Genomic DNA, 1,087 nt, shown 5'->3' with positions numbered 1-1,087 from the left:
ATAACGTTCGACGATTACACGCGGTGTCTGAAGGACGAAATTGAAATGACGCGACAGCAGTTCTGTATAAGATCAAAATTGCATGAAGTGCACACCATCCGCGAGACGAAAATCGCTCTGAGTCCGTACGACGATAAGCGATACATTATACCCGATTTGATCGATACGTTACCGTGGGGACATTATCAAATACCTCCTCCGAAAACGTAGTGTATTGTATGTATAAAATGTAATAGTATAACGTAAAGTAATGTAATGTATGTACGTATGTATGGTAACGTAATGTAATGTAACATAAAGTAAGGTAATGTAACGTATATTATATTGTTGGAAGGGATATTAATAAAAATATTGTACGTGTATCTATTTAATATTTCTTACATAGTTTATTTTTCATATGTTTTAAAAAACGATCTGCATGAATTAAATAACATTGTCCTTGTGTATCCATGAGTTGTGCGATCCATCGAATCCCAGCCATTTCACGTAGACCTCGTCTCCCCTCCTGCGCAGTACTTTCTCCACGAGATACGTGTCCGGGTAAGCCACGCGATGTAACTCGTGCTCATAGAACGCTCCAGCGATAGATTTTCCGCGATAGTCCTCCAGCAGATAGGTTGCTGGATTAGTGTGTTGCACTTTAACGATTTTAAACACCTCGGTGCTCCAATTTGGTGTGTAACCCTTCTCGAAAATTGTCTTGTGCTTGCTAACGCGTACCCGCTCGCCTACTTTGAACTTTGTCAAACCTGGCGATCTTGATCGCACTGTACACCGTGGTTAAGAGTCTTTTAACGATTGCAGGAGTAACGTCGACAGGCCGCATGCCGATCGTTCGATGCTTGCGCGCGTTGTACTCCGCGATGAGACGCGGTAGCTCGTCGATCCACTTGTAAGTTCCGTTGAACGTAAACATCTTCCACATGTTATTCTTTAACGTGCGATTGAATCGCTCGACGACCGATGCCTACAACACCGACGTGCAACATCTCGTGAGGAAACACAACATCAATCATTATTCCACATATTCGGTGTTGAAAGCATCGGTCGTCGAGCGATTCAATCGCACGTTAAAGAATAACATGTG

At 42.7% G+C, this 1,087-nt stretch overlaps 1 protein-coding gene across 1 annotated transcript; it reads right to left on the bottom strand.

Annotated features, from left to right (window-relative positions):
- Positions 1–423: 423 nt before the first annotated feature.
- On the bottom strand, positions 424–967 carry LOC112461831 (the record flags this gene model as incomplete). The annotated part of the gene is made up of 2 exons (XM_025027229.1): positions 424–620; positions 733–967. Coding segments are annotated over 2 exons (432 nt in total), but the record flags the coding sequence as incomplete, so codon positions are not given.
- Between the last annotated feature and the right edge of the window lie 120 nt (positions 968–1,087).

This window comes from Temnothorax curvispinosus, unplaced genomic scaffold, assembly GCF_003070985.1.
Source record: "Temnothorax curvispinosus isolate PA1 unplaced genomic scaffold, ASM307098v1 QBEX01011852.1, whole genome shotgun sequence".
NCBI lineage: Eukaryota > Metazoa > Arthropoda > Insecta > Hymenoptera > Formicidae > Temnothorax > Temnothorax curvispinosus.
Note: the sequence above shows the minus strand (reverse complement) of the source record. Positions and strands in the feature narration are given on the sequence as shown.